This window comes from Leptodactylus fuscus, chromosome 2, assembly GCF_031893055.1.
Source record: "Leptodactylus fuscus isolate aLepFus1 chromosome 2, aLepFus1.hap2, whole genome shotgun sequence".
Taxonomy (NCBI): domain Eukaryota; kingdom Metazoa; phylum Chordata; class Amphibia; order Anura; family Leptodactylidae; genus Leptodactylus; species Leptodactylus fuscus.
This window is the reverse complement of record NC_134266.1, coordinates 130,682,698-130,707,343: the sequence shown is the minus strand read 5'-3', so window position 1 is coordinate 130,707,343 and position 24,646 is coordinate 130,682,698. Positions and strand designations below refer to the sequence as shown.

At 40.3% G+C, this 24,646-nt stretch overlaps 1 protein-coding gene across 3 annotated transcripts; it reads left to right on the top strand.

Moving 5' to 3' along the window:
- The first annotated feature begins 1,612 nt into the window (after window positions 1-1,612).
- On the top strand, window positions 1,613-24,339 carry NIPAL3 (NIPA like domain containing 3). Of its 3 annotated transcripts, none has more exons than XM_075264598.1 (12): window positions 1,613-1,656; window positions 6,397-6,616; window positions 9,013-9,081; window positions 11,535-11,706; window positions 13,236-13,295; window positions 16,208-16,353; window positions 17,622-17,718; window positions 17,864-17,999; window positions 20,223-20,311; window positions 20,995-21,058; window positions 22,840-22,934; window positions 23,946-24,339. In XM_075264598.1, the coding sequence occupies exons 2-12, from the start codon at window positions 6,530-6,532 to the stop codon at window positions 24,131-24,133; spliced, it is 1,203 nt and encodes a 400-aa protein (XP_075120699.1). In that variant the 5' UTR covers window positions 1,613-1,656; window positions 6,397-6,529; the 3' UTR covers window positions 24,134-24,339. The 3 variants fall into 3 exon arrangements, with proteins under 3 accessions (XP_075120699.1, XP_075120700.1, XP_075120698.1); XM_075264599.1 differs by having other exon boundaries at window positions 1,614-1,656; window positions 6,379-6,616; window positions 16,232-16,353; XM_075264597.1 differs by having other exon boundaries at window positions 1,614-1,656; window positions 6,379-6,616.
- Window positions 24,340-24,646: the final 307 nt, after the last annotated feature.

The following is a 24,646-nucleotide window of genomic DNA, read 5'->3' as shown; positions in this document are numbered from 1 at the left end:
CCAATTTCTACAGTTTCAAACGCAAACTAAAGACACATATTTTCAGACAAGCCTATCACAATTTCTAACATAAACCCTTAACCCTCTTCTGTCCCCGCTCCCACATTTCCCCACATGATATGATGTCATCTTATGCTAAATTCATAGGTCCAAGCTCCATCCACATGTTAAAGGACACGACTGTTGACGGCTCATGAAGTCTTATGTTTATGTAATGACAGTCACCTCTATTACAAAAGTGTCTGACCTCTGCATAAGCAATACCGCCCCTGCTACCTCGTGTCACCCCTTCTACCTCATAGATTGTAAGCTCTTGCGAGCAGGGCCCTCAGTCCCATTGGGTGAAATGACTTTCTTTGTAATGTATCTTTCTGTCTGTATTTGAACCCTACAAATTGTACAGCGCTGCGGAATATGTTGGCGCTATATAAATCAAATTTATTATTATTATTATTATAATAGATAAGGAGTCTGTTACCTCTGTATGTAATCCAAGCTGACTCAAATCAAGCTCTGCTACATCAGTTTCCACATCAGCGTCATACTGTGGATCATAGCAGATAAACCAGTGAAGCCCCGCCCACCAATGTGCAAGAAATCCAGGAAGTGAAGAGAGTACAGCGCTTTCAGGCTGCATAACGAGTTATGGGAATACCCCTTTATACTGTGGGTGCACCAGGAGAGAGACTTTATACTGTGAAGTCAATGTGAGAACATTATAATGTGGGGGCATATAATATTAGGGTAATTGTGTGGGAAGCAGAAATAGAAATGGATCGGAATGGGTGGAGTCTATTCAGAAGTGGGAGGAGCTATACACCACAGGGCGCTGTGAGATCCCCATATTTTGTCCCTCTTTCTGTCCTTTGAAAGTTGGTCAGTATGAGCAGGGAGTATACTCAGCTGGTAAACCTAGCCTATCTCACTCATTCTCTTCACCACTTTCTCTCATGCATGTCTATATACTGAATCTGTCTACGTATGATCTATCTAATATTGGTGATACTGCAATGTGACAGACAATAGAGTCTGCATTCATTATCATATCCACTGCAACCTACCAGCCTGGGCATAAGAACCTACGTTTCTAATAATACCGCTGCTGTAAATGCAGAGGGACAGGAACATGGCAGGATAAATAATCCCATGCTTATGTTTGGAGGATACTTGCCTTGCTCTCTGTGCTGCTCTATCTCAGTAGACACATGGCAGTAGAGCTGTGTACATCGGTTGCTTAGCTACCCTATACCCCCCTCCCCTTCTATGTTACTACTCCCAGCTTTAGCTCTGCGCACACCCTCACAGTACGGGCAGCCTATTGTTCAGGACACAATGTCACACACGTAACCAGCCCACGTGACTCGCGCCGCACGAACACACTCATTTGAAAACAGTAAGATTGCCTCTTATTATAGTGATGACGTCACGGCATGACTAGTTCAGCCAGAAAATCGACAGCGCCACTCCCAGTTGATACTTCCTGAATCTCCGCCCCAGCTTTGCTCAGCCCCATTTACTATTCTGAACCAATAGCGGAGCCCGCACTCCTGGCTAACCAATGGTAGTAAGCCTTCAAAGACGAAAGACAACCCCAACGACCAATCGGATGAAAGTCATTGGAATACTGGGGAGAATACAGCCGCAGGAAGGGAACAGGTGAGTGGGATGTATAGGATGTATTAACTCTTTGTATTTGCTATACTATGTTACAGTGGAGTGTGGTCAGTGAGGGCCTAGTGTACATTGGCTCGGAAGGAGGGAAGTATTTCAGTTACCACAGGAAACATACGTAGTATGCAGCAGGGTCATTAGAAACTAGCCAGGTATGGAGGAAGTCAGTGGAGAAGTCAGCTGTTATCTCTCCAGCCTGTGCCACTGCTCGGCCTCCTCCTCAGCAGAACAGGAGCTTCCCTCCCCCCTCTCCAGCTCACTGTCTGCTCCTGTGAGAGGAGCTGTTAACTCTTGAGCTGCTTCATCGCTCTCAGCCTAGCCTCCTGGACAGCTCGTGCAGGCTCCCCCTGAGTGCAGACTTCCTGCTTCATCCTCTGCGTCTCCCAGGATTGCAGCAGCCTCCTCCCTGGACTGTGCTTCTAACTCCAGGACCTGAGGTCAGTTTGGTGTCCAGCTCTCCTGCCTTGCCTCCTGTACCTCCACAGCTGCTGCAGAACCTCTTCGCATTGTATATGCTGCTCCCCTGGTGGCCTCCCCTCTCTCTGCCTTCACCTGTGCAATTATGGACTCAGGGGCTGATGTTGCCCTGAGAGCAACCCCCTCCCTCTCCTCCCCCTATGCTGTCATGGACCCCCCTATGCTGTCATGGACCCCCCTGGCCTAGTTTCTCCATTGTTACCTCCACATTCTTCTGCTAATGTCTCCTATTCTCAGTCTGCCATTCCCCAGTGGGCCCTGCACCTGCCCACGCGCCAGGATTTCCAAGTTCTCATCGCTGAAATTACTACTACTTTTCGCTCTGAGATAGCAGAGCTGCGGAAGGACTTTAAACATGTGACCACTAGAGTAGAGACCCTTGAGGAGGATCATCACCAGACCCGGTCCTATGTTTCACAGTTACAGGACCCTGTTCTTGCTCAATGCAGGGCTGTTCAGGATATGCAGCGCCACCTTTAGGACTTGGACAAAAGGGGGCGCCGCAATAATATACTAATCAAGGGTCTCCCTGAAGCTACCCAAGACGAAGATCTTTCAGCCTCCTTGGAAGCAAAATTTAATTCCGTTCTTCAGAAGCCCCCCCCCCCCTCACAAAATTAAATTGGACCGAGCTCTCCGACCCAAAGGCACAGGTTCCACTCCACTGATGTTCTATGCTGCGTCCATGACTTCACCCTGAAAGAAACTATCCTATCTAAGGCTAGGGGCCTCAGGGAGATTGACTTTGACGGGGCTAAGGTCCAGCTGTATCAGGACCTCTCCTGGATTACTTTGCAGAAAAGGTGCCATCTTCATCCTCTTCTTCAGCGACTTCGTGATCATCAAATCCCCTATCGCTGGGGTTTTCCTTTCGCACTGACAGCCCGATTGAATGGACGCTCTGCTACTCTACGCTCCCATGCAGACCTGCAACCTTTCTGTGAGACTCTCGACCTTCCACCACCTGACATCCCTGACTGGGAACTCTCCTCTTCCCCTCCGCCCCTGCCTCAAGTTTGTAGTTCCCCACCATCCAGGAGACGGCGTTTCCCCCTCCCAACTTTGACTTTCAATGGTGGGAAAGCTCTCTCCGATATCTTGGGATCCAGCTTTCCTCTTCTTACTCCACCCCCTATTCAGTTAATTACCCTAGCCTATTTAATGAACTGAGAGCCCTCTTGGACAAATGGCGTCCCCTCCATATTTCGCTTATAGGTCGTATTAATGCGGTCAAAATGTCCCCCCTCCCGAAGCTCCTCTACTATTTTGAAACTCTTCCGGTCGCAGCCCCTCACTCTGAATTGCGCTCCCTTCAAAAATCCATCTTTAAGTTTATTTAGAATGGCAAGCGTCACCGCATACCTCATTCGGTGATGCTGTCTGGTAGGGAGGAGGGGGGATTGGCGGTACCACACATATTGCATTATTATTGGACTGCTCACTTGCACTGCCTGCCATTTTGGACAGCCCCGCAGGCCTATACCAAATGGGTTGAGATAGAGAAACTCTGGTTGGCTCCGATACAACCCAATACTTTTCTGTGGTCCCATTCCTCCCCCCTTCCATCCACTCCCCTTTTGGGTCCTATACGCTTCACAAGGACCCAAAAGTCTTTCCCCTGGCCTCCCAGTGTTCATCCATGATTTCCTTTTTGTTGAACCCCCTCTTACCGGATGGACTTACGTCAGCTGACTTAATAGAACTGCTGACGTTGGTGCTCAGGCCCTTTGAGTATTTTGTGTCAGAACTACATCTATCCGCCACTGAATGGTTGCATTACCAGCAGATTGTCCATTTTGTTTTTACCCAGTTCGGCTCTTTGAAGCTGTCCCCACAGACTGTCTTTGAAAAACTATGTCGTGCGGGTACCTCTACTGCAAGTCTTATCTCTGGTATTTATGGTATCCTCTCCTCCTCTGGACATCAGGGCCCCATATCGCAAAAATATATGGAGAGGTGGTCTGGGGCCTTGAACAGGCAGTTCTCCCCAAACCAATGGCAAATTATCTGGTCCCATGCAGCTAAATCATCCACCTGTGTTACATTTCGGGAGACCCAGTACAAGCTACTTATGTACTGGTACCATAGCCCAGCCTTGCTTCTCTCCCTTAACCCTAACATCTCTTCCCAGTGTTGGCGTTGCCAGGCAGGAGTGGGTACTCTGTATCATATTTTTTGGGACTGTCCAGGGATCCACCCTTTCTGGTTGGAGGTCAAGTCCCTTACAGACGCTCTATTTATTCAAGGTGTCACTTTAGACACCCTCATCTATCTCCTCAATCTCCCCCCTGCTCATCTGGGTGTTTACCCTAAATTGTTTCTTTATCTAAATTGTTTCTTTATCCTAAATTACCCTAAATTGTTTCTTTATCTAAATTGTTTCTTTATCTTTGTACCGCAGCCAAAAACTCTCATCGCTCTTTGATGGAAGAGTGCCTCTCCTTCCTCTGGCTCTGATCTTGTAGCCCAAGTTAATGATGGCCGTAGCATGGAGAACTTGACGGCCACACTTAACCATACTGTTGAGGCGTTCCAGGCTATATGGTCATCTTGGGACGCATACTGTATTTTGAATGGTCTCTGACTCCTTCCCCTTCCCTTCCTCCCCCAACCCCTCATTTCCACACTCAGGTTTTTGTGATGTGCATACATTCCCAGTCTATTTGACGGTATGTGCATTGCTTCACGTTCATGTTTTTTATGTTTTCAACTCTTATATTGTATTTTACAAAAATTCTTTCAATAAAAATTGCAGTTCAAAAAAAAAAAAAGAAGGGGGTATATTACACCTTCTCAGCCTGCATGGGGTCAGCTGGTATACACTAGACTAGGATGCTGGCTCCTCATATTCTATATGGACATGTTACAATATATAAGTCCATTCACATAATCATGACTTGATGTGATTCCAGCACTTAGATATGTCAAGGCTTTAAAGGGTGAGAACTATTAACCTGCATTGGAGTCAACATCAAAAATACAGACTATAATATGAGTTATATTACATATACTTTACTGGATGACTTTCCCATAAGAAACTGTTCTGAGTGAAGAGATAAACTTCAGGGGTATAAAGATAACATGTACATGTGCATTATCACACTACTAGATACTATTCGCCATCTAAAGACCTGCCCACTGCTGTTCTAATGTCCTAAAGTTTACAATATAAGCAGCTGAATACAGGTAGAGGAGCAGAATGATTGGCACTTCACATTCTGGGATGTTACAGACAGTTTTGCAAATATAAGTACGGTAGTTTTATAGATATTGTTCACTCACCTTAGTGCTGACAGTCTGTTGTCTTGATTGGTTCCTAATAGATTCAAGCACTTTCTCTGGGCAGAACCCAACCATGATTTCCTTATTGTAGCTGGGATATATTTTCATGCACAAAATGTACCTGCCTGATAACTTGTCCACAATAAGGAAATTATTCCTGGGTTTCTAACAAGTCCCAGACCATAGAAAATTCCTTCTTTCATGATCTTATCAATTGGAAACCAATCAAGAAAAAAAGTCACCTTTAAGATGGTTAAAGAAGATCTCTAACACTACTTATATTTGCAAAAATGTTTCACTTTTAATTGTCTACACACTTAAATATGGTTATGTTCTTGAGAAATCCCCCTAAAGCTGACATCTGTTTTTGGTTTTTTTTAGTCTGTTTTATTTGGTTGTAAAGCTTATCTTAGATGATGCTTAGAATGCAGACAATATCTCTGATGGATTTCTCAAAAACCAGACTGAGTACATTGCAATGTTTGAGAATACATGTAGGTTACAGAAAAAAATGGAGTACTTTATTATTATAAATAATAAACAATTGCAAATATATTTTTAGCCTCAACACTGCCAATGCAAATGTAACAAATTGCTCCAAAGGTGTCCATAGCGTAAGTAGATACCCAGTTGAGGGTCTCCATAGATCCTTGTCAGGAACTGCTTTCTTCGACCATCCCAGATGGACTATTTCTAAGAGAGAATATCTCCTAAAACTAGAAACCTACAGTAATACAGTGTGGGTCCATAGGAAGGTACTGGTGCCATGTTTATGGAACTGCATGAACCCGTACAAGATCATAACTAGCTATGACTCTAGAAGTCACTGATTTAGCGAAAGTAAAAAATGTCCCTTACATTGTGTGTCAAATAAAGGTAATTGTACTATTTTCTATTTACAGTATGTGCTCTTTTTTTTTTTTTTTTTTTTTTTTTTTTTTTTTTTAGGACAAGATGCCTTTTTAGGCCACAATATGTTGCTCTAAATGAAGAATTTAGGATGAGAAGGCTGAAGTGCACCTTCTGCTGGACAGCTGGGATATATGTTTTAAAACTGAATCTGAGGATGCAGTAGACAAGGGACAAACTAAAACCAAAAATGGAGAAAGCTACCGTCCCCTCCATTCAGATGGAAAAACTTTCAACCACTGAGGAGACGCCTTCTGAAAATTACTTCTCATACATGGTAACACTACGGTATTTATAATGTATACACATAAACAGTTCTAGGGTTTTTACAGGATGCTGGACTATCCTATCCCAGACACCCTGCACCCATGCTGGTCAGCTGTTTGAATAGGCTGTGGCATTCAAAGAAGCACTGAAGCCTTGTTACTACATTATATACCAAGTACAGTGTTGTACATCATATGAGTGGAATACAGCCGTAAAAAGGCCACGTTACTAGTTACTGTGATGTCAGTGGGAGAAGAGGAAGCAACGTTTTACCAAACAGGTGTTTAAAGGGTTTTTTAGGTATCTGCAAATTGATGGGTTATCTTTAATATAGGCTATTGATATCAGATAGGAGGTGGCCCAGCTGTTGGTGCCACAGTATAATAGTCCTCGGAAATCCCTTTATTAACCAGGCCTTTTTGGGTGTCCAAATTCCTTTTATTTTCAGTAGAATCCATCCATCAGACCTTTATATAGTAGAACATGAAGAGTTTAGTTCCTATTTTAGTCACTATGTGTATAATAACATCCCTAGTCACATACACATAGGGACTGAAATAGGGACAGTTTGGTACTTCTCTTGTAAGGGCAGGAATTATTGGATTCCTGGTTAGGGTCACAGTGAGGGCTTTTGCATCACTAAACCCCACGTGAAAAACCTATGGATGTTATATTACTCTCTGTATGAGCCCAAGTTCTTCTAACTGGTAAAACTATTCCAATTTATATTTTTCTCTGTTTATGGAAATGAATGGACCCATGAATACTTTTTTAAATGATTTATTAAAAATTAAGTTTTATTAGTACCCATATTTAAGTGATTACGATCCAAGCTCTGTTGTTTTTGTGTCTACCATCTGAAAGTCATAAGAAAACTGGACTACCCTCACCTGCTTTACTACAGGGGTATCCTTAACTAAAAGGAGTTGCTTCCAAAGAGTATAGAATACCAAAGGCTACAATCACATTTGCGGTTTTGTCATAGATTTGTTGGGTGGAATCTGCTCTACAATGCAAGTATATGCGGTTTTCCAAATCGTCTCTATACTAAATATTTTCTTTTTATAGATCTTGTGGTTTATACCCAGATATCTCCCATTATCCTTAATAAAGTTTTAAAGGGGTTTTCCAGGCTTATAATATTGAAGACCTATGTTTAGGATAGGTCACCAATATTAGATCAGTGGGGGTCCAGGGCCCCCTCCCCCACCCCGATCAACTGTTTGAAGAGACCTCAGAATTCAGGTGAGAGCTGCAGCCTATTCACTGAATATCAAGCACACTGTTCCATTTTCTGGCATTGATGGGTTGCAGCCTTGGCACACAAACCTTTTTTGTGCCAAAGTTTTGTTACTTTGCACTTTCTCCCCCATGTTATGAAAATGGGTGGGGCAGGATAGGGACACTTCAACCATCATATAAAAAAGTGGTGTGCATTATACCTGAAGTTTAAGTCAGTCACTGACTGGCATGGAATTCATTTCTTGGGCACAGTACCTCCAATGGTGCACTAGAATTATTAAGAGCCTCTTATTGATTCCGTTGCATCTCGCATCAGAGGAGGACTGAATTAAAACTGCTGCACAAAACACCAGTTTTAATAAAATCCCCCCACTGTGTAGGAACATTTAATATTGTAACTTAGCCCCATTTAGTTGAATGAGACTGATCTTTAAACAGACAAATGACCTTAACATAATCATATCTATATTTGTAGATAATTAAAAGTTAAACATTTTTGCAAATATAAGTAGTTAAAAATTCTGCAGAGCTTTAAAGATTTTCTCCATCCATCTTAGTGATGATTTGTCAGGAACCCAGCTATGATATCCTTATTGTAGCTGGGTTATCAGGCAGGGACACTACATGTATCAGAAGATATCCCAGCCACAATAAAGAAATCATGGCTGATTTTCTGACCTTAGAAAGTTCCTGCATTCATGTGACCACAAGATATTTATAGAAAATCTTTAAAACTCTACAAAATGTTTAACTTTTAATTATCTACAGATTTAAAAATAGTTATGTACATACCCCTTTAAGATCTCTGGCCTGTGAAACATAAGAGAGTGCCACTGCTGCATTGAGCGGCTGATCTGTCCAGGATATCTGACCCCCACCTATTAGGTATTATCGTGCTATGGTATATCATCAATATTAAAATACCCATAAAACCCCTTTAAACCTACAGCATGTCAATTTATACTGCAGATTTTCAAATCCAATTTCATCTCTTTCTGATTTTGAGCTGAAATGGCAAGTCCACTGCAAACTCTGCAAGAAGTCCGCTTGTATCTTGTGAATGTTTTATGCAAAAACAATAGATGATACAGAGGAACACCTAGTTACACGTAAGGCCTTATTTTGTAGAACTCCACAAACTAATCCCCTATATTTCTTTTATAGGACAATCTTATTGGATCTTTGCTGGCTATATTTGGACATCTTATTATTAGTATTGGACTCAATTTACAGGTAAGAAGTCTAGAAGCAGAATCCAAGTAATATAATTTAGTGAAGATGAATTAATGGAAATTATTAGATTTAGCATCTGTTACTATTTGTTTTATGCTGACATTACTCACAGAAATGACTCTGTTACAGGTAATGTCTGTTGCTGTTTATCCTTTGACGGATTACATCAACTGACATTAACAATGATAGTGTGAATGTAGCCTTACTCCTGTCTTTTCAGTAGGCACTGGCTTTAAACATCCTGTTGGCACTATGTTCTCTTTTCCACTGCTTTTTATCTGTAGCCTTGTTTCTGGTTAAGCTTTATTTAACTAGTGTTTATTGTAGACTTTTCATATCACTTTTAAGTTCTAATAAGTCACATAGTTCCCTGAAGCTGGCTAGCAAAAAAAGATTGATCACAGAGATAATCTGTGCAAAAATAGATAGTGTTGTTTAGCTGGCATGACATTAGTTGGAAAATGGTCTGTTTCAGAGATGACAATAGTCAGCTCAAAAAAAATGCCTCAAAGAGGTTGTCCAGGCACTTTTTTGAATACCTAGACAACTGGAGGAGGTGAAAAAATGTTTTAAAAAATCATATTCACCTGTCCCTGATGCTCTGGTGTTCTCCCGGCGTGTTCCGGTCATTCTGCTCCGGCATCTTCTCCAAGTGAAACTATTCACTGACCGTATGTTATGGATCCCTTCTGCTGAAGCCGCTGATGTGACTACTGGGGCTTCATATTTAACTGCTAATTTTTCTGGGTATATGTGTGTCTCCAACATCTACCACTGTATTGCCATAGAGTGGCTTACATTGCCCATAGGTTCCCATGTAAAAAGAAAAAAAAAATATGATGGTGTGGTGTACATTTATTGTAATGTACACCTCTGCCTCTGTGTACAATAGCAGAGCAGACTGCACCACTCCATACAAATGAATGAAAGGTCGATTGACACCAGACTGACAGAGGTCATAAGGACCCTCTTTTGGATTCCTTTGGGTGAATGGGGACCTATAGACACATTTGATGTACACACTAGGAGCTTTCTTGGGGTGTGCACCAAATAGACACAGGGTGAATTCAGCCTCACTCTTTATTCTGGTGACAAGGAAAAGCATGCAAGTAACAGATGTAAAGTCCAGAGTACACTGTAAATGATAACTATCAATATTCAAGGCCTCTTCCATTGGTGCACACAGTGGATTGTAGGGTTATGACCAGGGTGTGTGAATACTTGTAAGGCCTTTCCATATGATTTCTGCTGATTGCTACATATACTCCATGTAGCAGAGGCAAGGTCATTCAGCTTTGATATAAGACAGATTACATCCCTGTTGCATCATGTGCTTACTTTGAATGTTTACTTAGGAACTATGTTACACAATTTTGATTACTTAGTGTAATAGTCACCTACAGTTTCTGCCCCACAGTCTGTGTCATCTATAATGCAAGATGTAAACAGCCCCCCCCCCCCCCAACTTCAGTACTAAGATGACAAGCCACGCACAAAATCAAGTAGTCACAAACCTTAAGGCTAGTTCACACGGGCACAGAGGGGGCGGATTATGGCGCAGAATCCACGTCATAATCCGCCCCCTCACAATGGTGGTCTATGGAGACCGCTAGTGTTCTGCTACTAGCGGAAAAAAAAGAAGCGAGCTGCCTTTTCTCGTGGAGCTGTGGCATCCGTCTCGTGGCAGCAACCTCCGGAGTCGGCCCATTCATTTGAGCCTACTCCAGAGGGGGAAGACGTGACTGTCGGATGCAGGAAGTTGTAGCAGGCGGATTTTGGCCCGAGAGTGCCAAAATCTGCCCTTCCACTCCCCGTGTGAACGGGGCCTAAATGTGACAACCTCCCATTGACAGCCAGCCTTATTGCAACATATAGCTACAGTAAACATAACTGCTCTCTGGCTAAATTTTTCCATATCGTTCCTCAAGTCACAGTACCATCACAACAGATTTCACAGCCAGGGTGTGCCCCTCCTCTTATTGTACCATCTCTGACATGCCATCTGGAGGGGTTAAACCATAAGCAAACAGGTGGCGTAGGAAATATTCACTCAAGAGGTTGACAGGTCCTTGTTAAAGGGCTGTCGAGTTTTGAAAACGCATTTTAATTTACCCAGCCAATGAGTTTTGAATGGGTTTCCCTGTTGAGGACCCTCTTGTTTTTTGGATGGGTGTTTGAAAGAGCAGTACTTGCATTACACAGACAGACCATTGATTTCAATGGGCAATATATCATACTTAATTTCCCTTGTGGTAGCAATTCAGTGAAACTGAGCACTTTCTGCCAGATACTCCAATAGATTACAATTAAGGAACCTTTGGGCTTTGCTTTTTATCATGGAACCCTTCTAACAGTTGTAGGGTATCTTAAGTGAATCATCCCATCTTTAAGACCTGTCTTATTAACATCTATGAGAGGAAAAGTAATAACAAACCACTTTATCTTCTGTTTAGAAATACAGCCATGTGCGGTTGGCTGGAACCAAAGACCCTCGTTCTTACTTCAAAACAAAGACATGGTGGCTTGGTCTCTTCTTAATGATATTGGGCGAGGCAGCAGTGTTTTCATCCTATGCCTTTGCTCCTCTGTCTCTTATTGTACCCCTCAGTGCTGTCTCTCTCATAGGTGAGTACTCCAGGCAAGAAACTTTGTCTTCTAAAATCTCTTTGGCAAAGATGTGCATCCATGTTGTCACAGTAGTTCCTGCTATTCTTGTTTTCCATGTCCGTGTGATGCAAAGGAGTTCTGCAGAGTATATCTTATGTAAGCAAATACTGTATGTTTCATGTTGTCATTCAGTTACCTGATCCAGACTAAAGCCTTCCATATGCACACTGCTGCAGTATATTTAGTATCTAACTGTGATTTATTTATTTGTGTGCTCAGGTTGCGCCTGAAAGTGAGTCTGTCACCAGAGCGCTCAATATCACACCAAACTGATACTGAGCACCATCATACCTTCAGATAGGCCAGTAGATAAACTATTTCCTGAAGCTGGTTTTAGAAATCTACAAATAAGGATAAAGTGCAATGGGGCTTGCCAGAGTATCCATATTTCGATCCTGAATGTAGAGCCCCTGGAGGGTCTGATTTGCCCATTGCACTTGAGCATCATCTACATATCTCTAAAAATGGCTTTTTCAATGAAATAGTGCATCTGTTGGACTCTCTAAAGGTATGATGGTGCTTTGCATAATGTCTCCTACAATGCGCAGTGACTGCTTTTATATTGAGTTTCCTTGCGACAAACTCCATTTTATGACACGACCTTTGTATAGATGTTCATACACAGACATGTCAATTGGCCACTTACAGTAAGGCTGGTCTTACACGACAGTAAGTTTAGTCCGCAAATGGTCCGCAATTGTGGGTTCTTAATTGCGGACCATTTGCAGACAAATTGTATTCAGTGAGGGGCCACACGGTGGCTCAGTGGTTAGCACTGGAGCCTTGCAGCACTGGAGTCCGGGTGCTCAAATCCCGCCAAGGGCAAAAAAAAAACCCATCTGCAAGGAGTTTGTATGTTCTCCCCGTGTTTGCATGGATTTCCATCCCATATTCCAAAAAAAAGACATACTGATAGGGAAAAATGTACATTGTGATCACTATATGGGGCTCATAATCTACATTAAAAAAAAAAAAAATCTATTCAGTGCGGCCTCTTACACCACTGGGTATTTTATACCTTCGTGACCGAGGTCCACACTGAATACCGCAGGTCCGCAAAATCACGGACATCATGGCACTGCACAGACTGTCCCATAGAACTGTATGGGTGCGTGTACCTGGATATGGACGTCTGCGGAATGCCTATTTAGAGTGAAATTTAGTGTTGCTGATCAGCAACTTGCAGACCGCAAAACCACTACGGTCGTGTAAGACCAGCCTAAGTGCCAGAGAAAGCTGGAAAAGCCAACAGGTTATTTTAATTGAGTTTACTATATAAATTGTATGCAGAAACTCTTTCTAGTGGAAGTCCCTAAGAATCTTGCTGTGTGAAATGAAGCAGGAGGATTTAACCCTTTGTGTTTCAGTGGGTATTCATTCTTAATATGTAAACTGCAATATATGTCAAACAAATGTGTGTTTTCTTTTTGGATTTTTAAAAAAATTTTATTTATAAATTTAAGTTATTGTCATTTCTTCTTTTTCAGCAAGCTCGATTATAGGCATTATATTTATTAAAGAAAAGTGGAAACCGAAGGAATTCCTAAGTGAGTATTGATTTCATGGGGTCAGTCAGTCTTGATAAATATATAGTAATAAATACACATTACTGAATTAAATTATAATTAGTTAATCGGAGTTAATTAGTACAGTCTCCACAGATATCTCTTTAAGGCTTAGGCCCCATTTTGCGGAAATGCAGCGTTTTTGGCTGCTGTGGAAACACGTAATTAAAAAATGCTGTGTTGTACAGTACTAGCAAAGCGAATGAGATTTTGGCAAATCCTATCCCCATGTTGCAGGAAAAAACTGCTGCAGTAAAGCAACATTTTCATAAATGAGCTGCCATGGCTCTTGGCTATCCTCAGTAAAAAAAAAACAACAAAAAAAAAACTACACAAGCAGCGTTACCATTCCTGGATTGGAGAGAAGTTGTAACAATGTATAATGCGGGGCATGGAGGAGGGGAATGAGCAAAGGATATTTTCAAAATGGTATATATTTAAAAATTAAAACCTATTTTTTTCAATCATGGGTTTTCCCAGGAAACTGGTTATCCCCTAGCCTTAGAATAACTCAGACCCCCACTCATTAGGATTGATGAACAGGGGATTGTTGTACTGTTCTTCGGCTATTTCCAGCACTCCCACTCACTGACTGCTGACCTATTTAGAACAGGGGAACTAAAGTCTCCAGATCACTGGGGCCGGAGTGGTCGAGCCCCCCCCCTCCCAGTGATCTTCCAGTTATCCCCTATCCTAAGGATGGAGGACACTTTTTTTTTTTTTTTTTTTGTGGAAAACCTCTTTCAGTTGGATAGGTGAGATGGACCTGTCCCTTTAAATTAGGGCTTCAATTAGATGTTCTTCTAACACTAAGCTTTTATGCCCACTGAATGGACCTCTAAGCTCACAATTCAAGGTGACATATTGTATATAAAACAGAACCACCTGACTAAAATTGTAATCCATCTAATTACTTGTTATGGTTTGCTTATTTTTGTTTTATCCTGACTGTCTATATCATTAAATAATATAATTCCCTATAGTATAACAATTCTTGAATATCTTTTTTTTAATAACTGTAATTTGTTCTATTCCTTTTATTGCTACTAAAATGGAAGAACATATAACAATAAGTTAACAACTGGATGTTATTAGTTGGGGTGTTTTCCTACAAAGTCTGACTTTGTCCATTCAGTGCTACCAGTGTCACACTATGTAGGGGACACACCCTATGACATTTGGTAATATGGTAACACCTAGGTGTCAATTTTAGAATTGACTAGAAGTAATATGAGAATGGTAAAGCACACAGAGCTTAGAAAAAATCCTCCAGAAGTATTGTTTTGTTGGGTATACAAGTAATTAACAATGAATAATTTTTGTTTGCTACATCACCAATTTCAATTATCCACGTAATTTTTGCATTGGCAATGCATAACAGTGTAGATGTGTGTTAAAGGCATCTGTTCACATAACTACATTCAGTTTATTGCTGCTTACTAAACAAGTGAGAAGTGTTCGAGCATTAATGCTTTTTGCTTTGCTAACACTTTCTATGCACACTCTCCATGAATCTAGCTCTACAACTCTGTATTTGGGTTTTGTCCACAACTGATTGTTTCTGTGGTTTACATGCATTTTTTTACAACTACTCCTATGAACACACACAGGTGATATTTCATTACTTCTGTCTATGTCATTATCCACTAGCATATGTGATACGGCGTACTGGTTTGACCTAGTTTTATTTTGACAAACAGTACACACAGATCAGTTTTGGACACAACTGATGCACAATAGGTGTTTGATTCCCCCTATATTTAAAGGGCTACTTGGCATGGCATAAACTCTAGAGATGAGCATTGATTTTCTTAGTAATCATCATGTTTTCTATTGTCCACTTTATATAATGCAACTTTATTCTTTTAAGGGACACTAAAGTTAAAGGAGTTTTCCAATTTTATGATATTGATGGCCTAGCCTTAGGATGGATCAATATCATATCAATGGGTGGCCAACACCAGGGAAACCCACGATCATCTGTTTGCAGGAGTCTCTAGCATCGGAACTATACAGTGTATATAGCCAGAAAAGGATGGCTCTGTACGCTGTGCATTTATCATGCTATGCTATTGCAGCTCAATTCCTTTTCACTTGAATGGTAACTGAGCAGCTGTAATCTAGCATGGCCACTACAATATACAAAGTCCTCTGCTTCTGGCTCAATATGCTGTATAGTTCTAGTGCTGGAGGCTGTTGTAAGGGTGCGGGTTGCTGGTTATTGCAGACTGGCGACCTATCCTATGGCTGGGTCGTCAACATCATTAGCCTGGAAAACCCCTTTAAAAGATTTTTTTTTTTTATTATTTATTGTTTTTTAAACCGAAGAATATTCTGTTCTATCATATAACTTATATATCATATACTGTATATTCAGTATATATCATATACTGAATTTCCCCATGGTGGGACTATTAAAGGATTATGTTATCTTAATGTGTAAAAATTATAAATATCTCTTAGCTATCACAGGCGTCTTCATTAGGTTTGGGAGGAGACCAGGATTTCCTGCTTTTCCTGCAAGATGTCTAAGATTATTTGTTTCAGAAAAAAGAAGAAAGTCATGCAGATGTAGAAGTAGATGTTTTGTATCTATATTTTCTCCATCATTTCTCGATTTTTAGTGTTCCTTTAAAAACTTTTTTGGGGGAAATTTATGAAAACTATTGCAAGAGAAAGAGCTGTTGCAATCTGATTGGTTGCTGTAGGCCCCTTGCACCCATTTTGATAAAGCTCCCCCCTTTTCTGCACAAATCACTTTCACTAGTTGCAATTCAAATATTTACTGATTTTATGATCATGTAACTTTTTTCACACATTTTCAGCTGCATGTTCACTAACCAAGCTTCTGATTTCTATGTATGTCTTCTTCTCCTTCTTTCATCCTCCAAAAGGACGTTATATCTTGTCCTTTATAGGCTGTGGCTTAGCTATCATCGGCACGTATCTGCTGATAACCTTTGGGCCCAACAGCCATGAGAAGATGACTGGAGAGAACATCGTGAGACATTTAGTAGGCTGGCCATTCTTGCTCTACATGGTAAGTTCTGCATCTACACATGAAGAGGCGCAAGGGAATATAAGACTGCCATTAAAAGGGTTGTTGGGGGTAAGAGGTAACATCCTGCTGCTTCTGTTCTGTCAATCACTGGCTGTAGGGGTGACCCACCTAGGTCAGAGATCAGGAAGTAGACCTAAAATTAATCCTCCACCTCTGCCCTTCTGTTTTTAGTATTTTTTTTTTTATTTTTTAATTCATCCACAACATTTAACATACATGGTAAATGGGCAGCAGTTAGCTCTGCTAGGACATATCTGTTCCTGTAGTCTTAGCAGCTACATGAAATCGTAAAACTGAGCAGCAAAAAGATGCCTGCCACTGTCGGACAGACTCCACAGAGAGAAGGCAGGGATGGTCTATTACTATCCCTGACTTCCCAATTGCTGCAAAGTGCTAATTGAACATTGTATATACAGGTATGGGAGACACCATAATGAGGCTTCCTACCAGTCTTGTGATCTGCTGGGTGCTGGGGAAACCATATCAGCTCTGCAGTAATTGCTAGGACGTTCTATTCCTTGTATAACTGGGGATAATGTATCAGCCCCAGTTATGGGGGATATCAGGAAAAATAATAAACGATATGTTGCCTATGTAAATATTTCACTTTATTTTTAAATATTTCATGAGAATATTTAAAAATATTTAAATGAGAAAGCAAAAATAAAAATTAAATAAAAATAAAGCCCAATGTATCATCACTGGAAAAAGACACTAAAATCATTTGAATAAATGAAAAACCTGTTATAACCCTCTAAATTACATATACCAATAGAATCGAGAATGGCCCGGTTAAAAAAGTGGATGATGACAATTCTTTACAAAGTTACTCTAAAATGCAAATTTAGCATACGCTGGGTTCACACCAGCGTCTGGACTCCGTTATCAGGTTTCCATCTTCTGCATGCAGAAGACGGAAACCTGTCATGCTGAGCCCAGCCGTGAACCGTGAGCACCGGTGAGCGTTTTATGCTCTCCGCGGCGAAACCGTTTTTTTTTAAACCTGACACACAGTATCGTTGGCAGAATCCCTTTAATATGATTCAAGCAATTCTGGATGCAGCAAACCTTCAGCCTAATGTTACACTATCCATGGACATTGTCATTGATTTTCATGACTGACATGAATAGTTAACTGTACATTTTTAAGTACCATATACTGGTTATTAGCAGTCTGCAGATGAGAAGGACCTTGAGGGTTTTGTAGTTTTTCACAGGATCATTTATTTTTGTGTTTCTCATTGTAGCTGGTGGAAATACTTGCTTTCTGCTCCCTGCTCTATTACTACAAACAGAAGAATGCTAACTATTTGCTCATCATATTAATGCTGGTTGCATTGCTGGGTAATTGCTTTTTCATTTACTTTTTTCCATTTTATAAGATCTAATCTGTGATATAATTGTAATATCCCTTATAACTGGAATTTATATCCTGAAACATTTTGACTATAAAATATATACGCATCCTATTTGTTGTATTTTTCTGTAGGGTCCACCACAGTTATCACAGTGAAGGCACTCGCCGGTATGATTATTGTCTCCATACAAGGCACCATGCAGCTGGGATATCCCATTTTTTACATCATGTTTGTGTGTATGGTTGCTACTGCTATTGCACAGGCATCGTAAGTACTTGCCTCATTTTTTTCATACTTAAATAGGATCTTTCTCTACCAACTCCAGGACTTTGCATTATTTAATAGGTGTCACTGCACTGTTTCTGGCACTGTTGGTAATTTTTCTCTAGTCCCCATTGTTCAGTGCACTTTTGGTTTTGGTGCCTCGTGCTAATTAGGCTGGTTTTTTTGCTACAACAGACAAGGGGGTGTGGTTCAAAGCACTGACAACACCCACCCAACAGCCTATCAAGTACCAAAACTAACTGTACTGATTGCTAAAGAAAAAAATTCCAACTGCAGCAGGATCAGTAGAGTGCCAACTGGTGAATGGTGCAAAGAACTGGGGTTGGTATAGGAAGTTTCTCTTTAAGCACTCTTTTATAGTGGTATGGTAATGAAATGGGATTGTCTCCTTTTGGTATGCTGAGTGTATAAAGATTTTATCAGGTTTTAGCAACTGTTGCAAAGTAACAAGAATCCGTACGTATTTATTGTGTTGTATGATAGTGAGATGTACTGTACATAGAGCCACCACACATCTTCCGTTAATAGGAAAAATACGAAAAAAACTAAAGGCAAACAAATTTTAGATGATAATCCAAAAAAATATAATCAAAAACATGGACAATGGAATCATCATATGTAAAAGTATGATTTATTTGAAAATATTAAAAAACATTGATACAACACAGTACAAAAGACATAACCATATGCATATAAGGGGACCAATGCTACCTGTCAAAGAACATACGTGGTAGTTGAAAAAATGTGTAAATGTATAACAAAAATGTAGTCCAGCAAAAAAGTATAGTGATAAACAATAGCCTTTAGCAGAGAAATCAACATAAGTGAGTGTTTATATGTAGTGAAGTCATAGTGACAGCTTTCATATGGGAGTGGATATAGTGAGCTCTGCATAAGGACAAGTGTAAAAAATACTGTGGATGCTGGAAAATAGTGAAGTAATGAAGTCAGATCATAAAGGATAGTACATACCACAATAAGAACGCGCCCCGATGCGCGTTTCGCCGTAAAGGGGACGAAGCCTTTACGGCGAAACGCGCGTCGGGGCGCGTTCTTATTGTGGTATGTACTATCCTTTATGATCTGACTTCATTACTTCACTGTTTTCCAGCATCCACAGTATTTTTTACACTTGTCCTTATGCAGAGCTCACTATATCCACTCCCATATGAAAGCTGTCACTATGACTTCACTACATATAAACACTCACTTATGTTGATTTCTCTGCTAAAGGCTATTGTTTATCACTATACTTTTTTGCTGGAATACATTTTTGTTATATATTTACACATTTTTTCAACTACCACGTATGTTCTTTGACAGGTAGCATTGGTCCCCTTATATGCATATGGTTATGTCTTTTGTACTGTGTTGTATCAATGTTTTTTAATATTTTCAAATAAATCATACTTTTACATATGATGATTCCATTGTCCATGTTTTTGATCTTCCGTTAATAGTCACAGCTCGACAGGATTTGTATGTCCTTCATTCACAATGAATTCTACTTATTTGGCACGGAATCCAAACTTCAGGTATATATTGTGACATTTGGGGGTAGTTTAGCATCAAATGTTGCGGTTTTCCTGGCTTTACAGAGATGTTGGTGGTGCTGGGTGCCAAATAAACAGCAGATCAGGTAATGCAAACCAAAATCAGGGGCTTTATTCAGCTTATAACAGGAACAAAAATAACAAACAGCCTAGCCCACACACAGGGCAATACCTCACTTCTTGTACCCTGACTAAGCTACTGAGGGCAAGATACTTTGCTGAGGTTTCTTCTCATCAGTCTGGCTCGCACTGAGCTTAATGAAGTCCCTTCTGGATTCCAGTCTTCTTGGGACAGACCAGCTGTCTGTCTCCAACTGGCCCACAGTGCACCTGCTCCTGCAGGACACCAGCAGCACTCCCTCTCTGGAGTTGGTCTCCTTTTGGATTCCAGTTCTCTTGGGACAGACCTCCTGTCTGTCTCCAACTGGTCCAGACCACCTAACAGCACTCTCTCCTGCTGTGTGCACTCCCTCTGGAGTTGAGCCCCTTTCTCTAGTATGGGTGTATATATATATATATATATATATATATATATAAAATTTTTATTGTAGATGTAGATCAGTTGTTTTGTTTTATATTGCGGTGAATGTCTTCTTTATGATTACTATTGTGAAATACATGACTTACATTAAATGTTTTTGGTTAAATGCAGATTTCTATCTCAAGCATCCCTCTTGTATGATTCAGCCCTGATTGCAAGTGTAAATTACATCTTGTCTACAACTCTGGCTATATCCGCAGGTAAAATTAGTAGGACTGTAGTTTGGGGTTGTCATCAACATTCAGATAGATATTTATATTTCTACTGTTATAAACCAAGTCAGGCTCTGGAATAACTAAAGGAAAGTCTAATTTACACTGATCAGCTAAGTGCCCCATTATGATGGGATGTTCACAAAAGCCTTTTGCATAGTGGGGGGGGGGGGAAGTGGTGTACTAATGCACGTATGCATTGGTAGAAAAATAAAAATAGACAAAGTATGAACTGCTACTCTAAAAAGCTAGGGGGCGTTCACACTGCCGTTGGTGTCCGACAGCTAGTGTCCGCTGCTAATGTCCGTTCAAAATCTTTGCGCGGACATTAGCAGCGGACACTAGCTGTGTCCGTGACATTTTACATTGATTTAAATTGACATTGGGTGCATTCTTTTACTGTCCGTGTCTGTCCTTAACTGTCCGTTCCCAAAGATGTCGGACTTTTCCAGTGGACAGCAAAAACCTTCATGTCTGATTTTGCTGTCTGCTTGAAAAGTCGGACATCTTTGGGAATGGACAGTTAAGGACAGGACAGCGGACACTAGTGTGAACGCCCCTTTAAATATAGTGAAATATCCATAAGCACGTTGAAGTTTTATTATTAGTATGTATTAATAGGACATGTATTGTTATAAAAATCATATCTGTTTACTTCACTTTAAATATAGGAGCAGTATTCTATGTTGACTTCCGCAATGAGGATGTTCTACATCTGTGCATGTTTGCTTTAGGGTAAGTCCTACTGTTCAGCCTAATGTTAGGGTAAGTCTAATGTTAAGTCTATTGTTTGGTCTTGCTTTTTGATTGAATTCTTAATCCAGTAAAATTGTGTTTGTCTACCATCCATGAAACCGTAGGATTCTGGGTCTGCAGATTTCTATGCATGCTCTCACCAAATTAAGTACGATATTGTATTCCACTATAACATTGTGGCTTGTCTAGCTCTGGTTTATTGCATTAGTCTCATATTCTAAATATATAGTGCTGCACTTGTGCGCTGGAGATGAGTGTGAGCAAACTAGAGATGTTATGTCAGCTAGTGGAAATGCATTCTGCACAACTCTATAGACGATGCAAACTCTGTATGAATTAGCAGAATTTAAAAAAATAAATAAAAAGTAACTCAGTTTTGACATGTTCACTGTTCCTACAGTAACAGATTACGCTAGGTTCACACTAGCATTCAGCTTTCTGTTCTTCGGGTCCGCTCGGGCACCTGACAAAAGGGAAAGCTAATCCGCTTAAAAAGCGGTTACCTGCAGAAACCCATGGACCCCATGGGCTCTGTCGGGATTCCCCAAATGTAGTTCCAATGCTGATGGTTTAGGACACAGATACAGTTGCAACCTGTCGCCTATGACAGAGCAAGACGTAGGGCTGAAAATCACGATTGATTAAACATTTTACCTTGATTACAATTAAAGAACAATTATTCAGAGCACAAACTTCTTTTTACTCCCCCCTATAGTCAATGGCAATATGAAACAGAATGGCATGAATCCAAAATAAATTAAATAATCAATGTGATTAGGTGCTCATCGATTTAGTAAGCTGACTGTCAGTTTAATTGCCCAGCCATAGCAGGGAGGCATAGGCTCCATAACCTGATAAACTCTAGGTCTTATGATCATGTGCACATATAGTCATAGTCCTGGCACACATCATGGGTTGATAGAATTATATTGGGCCACCTATGCCAGACATCTGTTAAGGAATTAAGCAATGCAAGTATAGAAGGAGCACTATAATAAGGGGCTACACAACCTAATGTGTATTGGCTAATTGTAACTGTGTGGTTGATACAGTATGTCAACATTTGGGGCCCTATTTTAATCTTGCCCAGGGACACACTTTGTCTACAACTGCCCCTGGTTTAGGTCACCACGGTGATTGTCTGTAGTGGTGACCTGAACGCAAACTGAATGTCATCAAGGAGCAGTAACAGTGGGATCAGGTTGTTGGAGCATGAATAGGGTGCCATATATATCTTTTTAAACCATTTCCAGCCTATGTGTAATTTTGTATCGCATCAAACAACTGTTTAAATATTAATCAAAGAGGTTGTCCACTTTAAAAGATATTTTATGAAAAAAAAATATATTCGCCTGTGCTTCGGTGTCCACCCTGGGTGATCCGGTCATGCTGCTCAGTTGTCTTTTTGCTGTGGAATTCCTTGCCGGTTTTGATGTCCCAGTTTCCTTCACAATCGGCCTCAGAAAGGAAACGGAAGAAGTCACAGGTTGTAGGTCATGTGGCGCGTACTTCCATCAACAGAGCTACAGGATCGGATCTCGATCGAAGGCAACAGAGCACCAACATGACTATGGTGGTTTTCTTTATTTTATTTTTTTCCTCACCTACCCCGGCCTAATTAATAAATTACATTTTAGCCTGGACAACCCCTTTAAGAGGCTACAACCCCAGAACTTTTCGATATGGTTAACATAGACAACATAGCACTATTTTTGCAGAGTTTATCTAATTGTGTTTGTATCCTGTACCTTTTTTCAAAGGTGCCTTATTGCATTTTTGGGAGTATTTCTCATCACCAGGAACAGAAAGAAGACCAAAGCATTTGAACCCTACGTTGCCATTAATTCTGTGCCAGGTAAAAATGCTACTTGTAAAGTTTTCAGAAACATCAGATTTTTTTTTTCTCAGAATAGCAAATATGACATTGAAGTACAAATTAAAGGGATTTTCCCATAAACATAACCATATTTAACCCCTTTTCAACATGTGTAATAGTATGGCTGATGTCAGGTATTTAAATATGGCAGCCACTCAGGAGCCATTTGGTCTCTGCTCTATTATACAGCAGGCATTAATGTCCCTGGCACATTAGCATTGTAATGCATGGCATTAGTGTTCAGACCTCATGGAGTTCAAGGCTCCTGGGGAGTCCAATAAATAAAGTATTAAACATTTTTGAAAATATAAATAATTAAACATTTTGCAGAGTTTTAAAGATTTTCTGTAACCGTCTTAGTGGTGACAGTCTTTTGTCTTGCTTCATTGCCCATGGATACGTCCATGAATTCAGGAACTTTTTAAATCATATTTAGCAAAACTTTAATTATCTACGAGGTTATGTTTGTGTGTATGTTTTTAACCTGCTTTATTTCTTTATGCAAATTAACCCCGTGGAGCCTTCTGGGCGTTCCCCAAGGCCTCCGAGTCCCCTCATGTCATACCTTTAATACCACCCCTCCACTGCTTGTGCTACGTCTGTACTCCTCCTCCCCAGATATTGTGCCCCGCTGTTCGAGTTCTAATCTCAGCTCAAAGCTCAGTTCTCCAGAGAACTACACCAAAATGGCCGCTCGGACATGTGGCACTGCACATGTCTGGGTGGCCATTTTGGTGCAGTTCTCTGGAGAACTGAGCGTACTAAGTACTAAACAATATGCTAAATTCTCCCGAACCCTGGCTTAGTGTATTAATCTAATATTCTTAACGTGCAGTTAGTGATGACAATTTGCTCTGTATTATATGCTTAGATACCCTGATGATAAAGATGAGCAAAGTAGTGGTGTCAGCTAGTTACCCTATACTGCATCTAACATGCAACTATGGAAAGAACCTGTCTCCCATAATAATGTCTAATTCTTTGCTGTAGGAGTGACCACCATGCATGACAATGGTAGCACAGTCCAACCTGACTTTGGAAGCTCATTTTCATATGGAGCTCTGCAAAGCAATGACAGTTTATCGGAAATCTATACACCAGCTACTCTACCTGTGGTATCAGAAGAAGCATCACCAGGACAAGCTTATAGGGTCTATGAACACAATAAGAGTGAATAGGCTTCATTATCGAAAAGACTGGACAAAAGTGTAAATGAAGACTTTTTATTGTCCCCATGTATATACAGAATTTCAACCCTAATGTTGGATACTTTTTTTTCCCCCACATTGGAAGTTGTCTCTACTTGGCAAATTGTAAGTTCCATTTAGCTCTACCTCTGTGGATCGGTTCCTAATTTGATGAGATTCAAGGATAAAACTGCATTTAATAGACATTTAACTTATGTTTTCTTTTTTTTTTTTTTTTGCACACAGTTATTAAGTGTTAAGTGAAGAAAAACTAATATTAAAGAGAATTTTATGCTGAAAAAGTTGTAGTGTTGGTTCTGTATTTATTTCCTTACAAAAAGTATAATATCAAGATTTCCATACAATGAGCAAAAGTTTTAGAATGCTTAAACTTTTCTAGTTTTTTTACTTTAACCCAGTTCTAGTACAGCAAATAACATGACATTGTTCATAGAACTTTTGAATCATATATATATATATATATATATATATATATATATATAT

What these genes read in the sequence shown, in the direction of transcription:
- NIPAL3 (XM_075264598.1), top strand. Translation starts at nt 6,530, where the DNA reads ATGGAGAAAGCTACCGTCCCCTCCATTCAGATGGAAAAACTTTCAACC. An exon ending in GTATTGGACTCAATTTACAG is followed by an intron (nt 9,082 to 11,534) that starts GTAAGAAGTCTA and finishes TCTTCTGTTTAG; the next exon opens with AAATACAGCCATGTGCGGTT. An exon ending in ACTGCTATTGCACAGGCATC is followed by an intron (nt 18,000 to 20,222) that starts GTAAGTACTTGC and finishes GGTTAAATGCAG; the next exon opens with ATTTCTATCTCAAGCATCCC.